General features: G+C 37.0%; 1 protein-coding gene across 2 annotated transcripts in view; it reads right to left on the bottom strand.

Annotated features, from left to right (window-relative positions):
- Positions 1-2,371: 2,371 nt before the first annotated feature.
- The window catches only part of NXPH1 (neurexophilin 1), a 141,562-nt gene continuing 137,933 nt past the window's right edge, over positions 2,372-6,000 (bottom strand). For both annotated transcript variants that reach the window (XM_051612386.1, XM_051612385.1), the window contains exon 3: positions 2,372-4,316. In XM_051612386.1, the coding sequence (XP_051468346.1) occupies positions 3,558-4,316 (759 nt within the window). In that variant the 3' untranslated portion in view covers positions 2,372-3,557. The remainder of the gene's footprint in view (positions 4,317-6,000) is intronic.

Genomic DNA, 6,000 nt, shown 5'->3' with positions numbered 1-6,000 from the left:
ATTATCTATGCAAACTCAGGAAAAGGGGAGAAAGGGATAAAACTTTACTAATGACTTCATAAGGAGGGAAGAAAATATACTTTTCTGTCCCATGCTGAAGAATTTTGATAAAACTAATAAATTAGCCTTCCAGCATTCCATCCTTGTTTAGAACTTTTATCAGTGATTTTTGCAATGTAAAACCACCTGATTCTTATATACTGGAGTCTTTTTCTCAAAAGCACAGAAGCTGACACACAAGTTCTATCACCAACCCATCCAAGGCATGTTTAATAAATTGATCTTTGCTCAAGTGCATAATTCATATATTTTTGTAACAGGATTAATTTTTTGAATTAAAATATATCTGTAATAATATACTATAGGAAGCATGCTTTAATATTTTTAAATGAACAAAACAAGTCTCTTCATTTCTTAAAAATAAAGAATGCAGCCTTCTTTAATCCTAAAAATATGCCTTTGAGATACACATCTTTATTACATCTAGAATTAGTGAGTTATAATGAGGCAATATTTGCCTGGCCTAGCACTCTATTAAGGCAGTACTGATGTGCAAGACCCAGATACCCATACATACATTGTTTAGCTGAATAAACACACTCATACTCATTAAATTCCTTTTCAAATGCCCAAACAAAAACATTCTGTAACAAAGTTAGCAAACATATTTCCCAAAGAGACTGAATGAAATGCAGTGTCTGAGCACCTAAGTAACATATTATATTCTTTGATATTAGATCACTGTTTCAGAACCAGATCACCAAAAGAACTCTTCCAAGTTCAAACTCAAGAATGCTTGTGAAGATTAGCAAGGCTTAAGACTAAAAAATATTACTGTGACAGAGAAAGATAAAATATCAACTACAACAATTAAAAGGATCAAAACCATTGCGTGATGAATACTTCATTTTTGTATCGATGTTACTAAAAGAGTTGATAAATATATCTATATATGTGTGTATGAACAGAATGTATATATTTCATGTATTTATGGGAAGTTAAAAAAAAAATCAAAACAAAAAACTGTACCAGCAATAGTATTTCACATCCATTTCAGAAAGACAAATGAAAACATAAAACATGTAATGATCAATCATAATATAGATTAATAATAATATTTAACACTGACTTTCAACATACCATTAAATAGAAATTTGCATTGAACTCAATAGCAAAATTCCTAGTGACTTCAATAGAGCCAAGATTCTACTCTTGATCATAACACAGATTCATTTATGGTTTATATTCAGAACAGTTACTATCCACAAATGAGGAAACACATATCAGTACAATCACAATTCCTGTAAAAAAAAAAAAAAAAAAAAAAAAAAAAGTATCTCAGCATACTCCTGATTGAGTTCAGAGTCTGGACTCTATGGCTTGGACAATCTCTTTCTCCAAATCTACAAAGGGTCCAGGGTCACAAGGCTGTCCTGGGAAATGTCATATAGAATGAAGAATTTCCCAGAAGCATATCTGTTCAAAGGAGCCAATGCAATAATAATATGCAAGTTTCCTCTCCTACTCTTACATCAAAGGGAAAATATTTACTTGTCAATAATGGTATCCATTTGCTTTCATTCTCAGTCTGCACATATCAGCAACAGAGTTCCATAACTGAAAATTGTTTCAAACTTCTCACTTCTTGAAATGCTATTGAAGTGTTTATTGGGAATTTGGAGAAGCTGCTCATGATGCTGTGCATATTTGGAGGCTGCCCCATATCTGCATTCACAGCTCCAACACAAGATCATAAAACCTGGGGGTGAGGGTGGGAGGGGTAAGGAAGCATATAACTCCGAAAGATACAAGATGAAATACTGAGTTCTTCTTTGGGCAGCCTTCTTTGAGGCATGGATTCATTATAGTTGCTGGTTGTCTGGATGCTAAGGGTAAAGTATGCCACTATACACTACTCAAGTTCCCTTGTACCATAAAAAGGGATCTCTTCATTCCATAAGGAGAGATCAGTGCATCAGAGGAGGCTAGAATTAAGGCAAAGGCAGGCCTGTGTACACAGAGATTGGTTCCATGTTTCCCCACTTCTAAATTATAAGGAAATCTTACTCCTGTAGCTTCTTGTGAGAGTGAGGGCTTCTACTTCAGCTAGTAACACCCTTAAAAAATGAGATCTGCTTGCTAGGAATAGGGCCCAAGACTTTTTTATGTATTTTACATATATGTCTATATGAATTTGCACACACACACACACACGTAGAGATACACTCACAAACATGCACGCACAACGATTTATAAATATATGTATATATATATATATGTACATATGCAAAGAGACACGACTGAAAAGCATGTCAGACTTGGAATGTAATCCACTTGTCAGAATCATTTGAACTACTATCTACACAGTACATATTGAAACTCAATTTTAAGATTTTTTATTTTTATGTACAGATAATTTTTTCTCTGGAAATAAAATATCTAAATACAGACAGACTGTAATGTTTTATATGTATAGCTTTTAACAATACTTTAGCTGAATAAATGCTTTGTACATAGTTATGTCTTTTAATGGAGTTTACAGCTACATTGATAAAATGGATTCCTCATTTCCTTGATTGTTTTTAACCAATAACAAGCAGAGAGACAGTTACAAGTTAATATTAATAAGCAGCTCAAATAACACTAGTTAAATTATGTACAATACAAACCATTCATACAAATGAAGACTAGGATATTGAATTTGTTACAATATTTGTAATAAAGATAAGACAGCCACTTATAACTTACATGTTCTCTGCCTGGCATTTTCCTTCTTTGAGATCAGTTGGAGAGTTTTAAGCAGCTTAGTTGGCCTAAAATCAACCAGGTTTAAAGAATCAGAGCTTAAAGAGTCAGAGAAACAAGAAATCAGAATGTCTGCCCACATGTAAATTCCAAATGTTTGCCCATCTTTACTAGTAACAGGCTCGCTCCACGGAAAAAGAGCCACCTAGCACCACCTCGAATGTGCCTACTGTATGCTGGAAAAAAGTCATGATGCTTTGCTGTGTTCATGTGATAAGGAATACTGAACTCTAGACACACATTTTTCCCATTTTAACAAGTATTTACTCCTACAGTATTATTTACCAGTACAGCTACTCCAAGCAGTAGAATGCATGAATGGGGGTTATTGATTCACGTGTACTTAAAGGACTTTCAAAGAGATTTCCATAACAGTCTGCGTTAGAAACCATGCTGTCTAGTTAATCCATTTTGCTTGACGATAGGTTATCCTGAAACCTTAGAGATCAGACAATGAAAGCTCTCTTAACAGGAATCTCAATAGATGCGAGCTGAAAAGAGTGTATGTCTCTGTGTATGGGTATGGGTTTATTTCAAATCCATAGTGATTTGCAACTAGATTGATACATGGAGCTGACTGGGCAAAAATTACATTAGATTGTTTTCCACTAACGTATTTGCAGCCATTTGACAGCAGCAGCAGCAAGTAGACACATTCCAGGCAATAGATGTGGCCTTCCTCCTTGAGGTTACAGCCCTGTCATACGACCTCTTTTATTCCCCAGGCTTCAGTCTCAGACACGTGCTGGTCCTCACCCTGATGGGAAGTAGGGTGTGTCACTGTGGTAGTTGTAATCAGGACACACCTTCTGTACTAGTTTATAATCTGTACTATAAAAGGAAATGTAAATACAGATTACTTTAAAGGGCTTGGAGCAGAGCCATGACACATGGCTCTGGGTCTGCTCCTGGTAACAGGTTTTTGAAGGGTCATAGTTGCAGAGTGTGTTCTTGGTAGCCTTGTCAACCTTTTCATACTCGATTCGACAGTTAAAGGACTTGGAATCTTTGGCATCAATCACTGTCTGTTGTGCCAAGTCAAATTCCACTATTTTTGTAGGGGGCACTAGGCTCACAGATACGTTCCCTTGACCAGTGGAGTTATGCCTGAAGTAAACACTAAACGTCCCATTACCATGGTCAACGATTTTCCCTGTTATTAACAGATTTAGCTTCACAGTCTTGATGTTGGAATGAAAATCGCCCCAGCCGAACATTTTCTTAAATTTCCCAGTCTTGACAATGGGCCGCCTCTTTGCTCTGGGCCGAGGCTCTTGCAGGTCTGTGGAGTTCCTCAGCCAGTCCCAGAGATCTTGTTCAGAATAAGTTTCCGGGGCATCGTATCGCAGGTCCAAATCTGTATCATTTTCCTTTCCACGAAAAGTCTGTGACAGCAGTCGGCTGATGGACAAGTCTTTGCTACTTTCTGTCCATATGTGCTTTAGTGTGGATTTGGAGCTTCCTGATTTTAGTTCCGTTTTTCCTCCATTTGTTAAATTTGCACAGGTAATCTGAAGAAGAAAGAAAGAAAAAAATAAAAAAGAAAGTATATTTGAGATTTGTAACAGAAATCCCATCATTCCCACATCAGACCAAAATGATTAGACTTCAAAATCTTAGGGATTTTTTTAATTATTTATTTTTTTTTAAAAGAAATTACATTATATCTCTGTACTTAGAAAAACAAAACAGAAATGTCTATTTGCCTCTTCTTTCCAAGTAGTTACTTAATTCTCCACTGCCAGTCTGTTACACTGGCCTTCAAATCTAGTCCCAGCCATTCACTTTAGTCTTCAGCCCGAAGGCTACTTCTGTTACGAAGCCTGTAAGCAATGAGTATGTAATGAAGTACTGCAAAGACTAACGAACACAGCGATGTCATCCTTCGGTTTGCATTTGGCTCGCACTGGTCATTTCCCATCTCAGAGTGAAGTACTCTTGCTTGAATGTTCTCTCTGCAAAATGACTGTGTCTTCCACCATCAGACACATTCATTTATCTTTTGCTGCCCCTGGAGTTCACTGTCACGGTGCTGTCTTGGTGGTGCCAGCCTGACCATGCTGAAAGTCCATGTCATTGTAAATTTAATAATAGTAATATAATTTCCCTACTTCTTTTATGAGTACACATTAATCTGTGTTCTTGACTGGGACCTTCAGTCACAACTATAGTATAAATAATAGAATAATGAAAATTCTAATGTGTTTTGCGTTGACAGCTGTACATACTGTGTGCTGTGCCTCAATTAATGCAGGAGGAACCACAGCCTTGTCTACTAGTCCCTTGCGCATTAGCTGCTGAGGTGCCCTGTCTTATACATTTATCCTTCCTTACTTCACTGCTTTTTTCACAACTTTCTCCCCAAACCAGAAAGTGACCTGTGCAAGACAGGAAGCCATTTGTGTATTTACAAGAAAGATAGGGCCACCTATTATTAGCTATTAAAAACTGGTACTAAAAAAACCCCAGCAAATTCACAGTTTAAAATAAAAGAAATCTTGCACCAAGCTCCTACAAAATCATTAACTTTGGATGTAGTTCTTCATAGAATTCAGTGTCAGAGCAATTTGTCGTATTTATATTTTTTCTCTTTGCCTTAATTGTGTGGAAAACAGAGAACAGATGCAGCCTCACAGCTGTCTAACATGCAGCATTGATAGCAAGCTCTGACAGAGCATAGCAGGGAGGGCTGGAATTGGCAGGAGGCAGCACATGGATAGGAAGGGATCAGCAGCAGCCTTAGTCCCATTCCCCCTAAAAATTTGCACCAGACATAGTGCCACGTTTTGTAATGTTTGGACTGCTCTGAAGAGACCATCAGGCTTCTTATTTCCCTTTTCAGGGCTACACAGGAGATTCTGAATATGCCTCTTTTATCCTTCTTTGTTCTGGCACTGATGTATATGCTCATATCATGTTTACAGTTGTATCTTTTTCTTCACTTAAAAATGAATTTAGTATATTCCCAACCCAGGAAACCCATCGGAAACCAGCTAGTATTTAAATTATGGCCCCTCCCTACTGGTACAACTGGAGGTATATGTCACAGAGGATATCTATCACAGCATGGCCTTTTCATTTCCTAGCAATCATGTAATTGAAGCGTGCTTTCATTAACTTCAGTACTTTTTCAAGGTCAGTTGAAAGCACATACATAAAATCAGTCTAAATTGTCTTAATACACTGATCACAGAG

The sequence above is a fragment of the Apus apus genome, chromosome 2, assembly GCF_020740795.1.
Source record: "Apus apus isolate bApuApu2 chromosome 2, bApuApu2.pri.cur, whole genome shotgun sequence".
Lineage (NCBI taxonomy): Eukaryota > Metazoa > Chordata > Aves > Apodiformes > Apodidae > Apus > Apus apus.
This window is presented reverse-complemented; position numbering and strand designations above follow the sequence as displayed.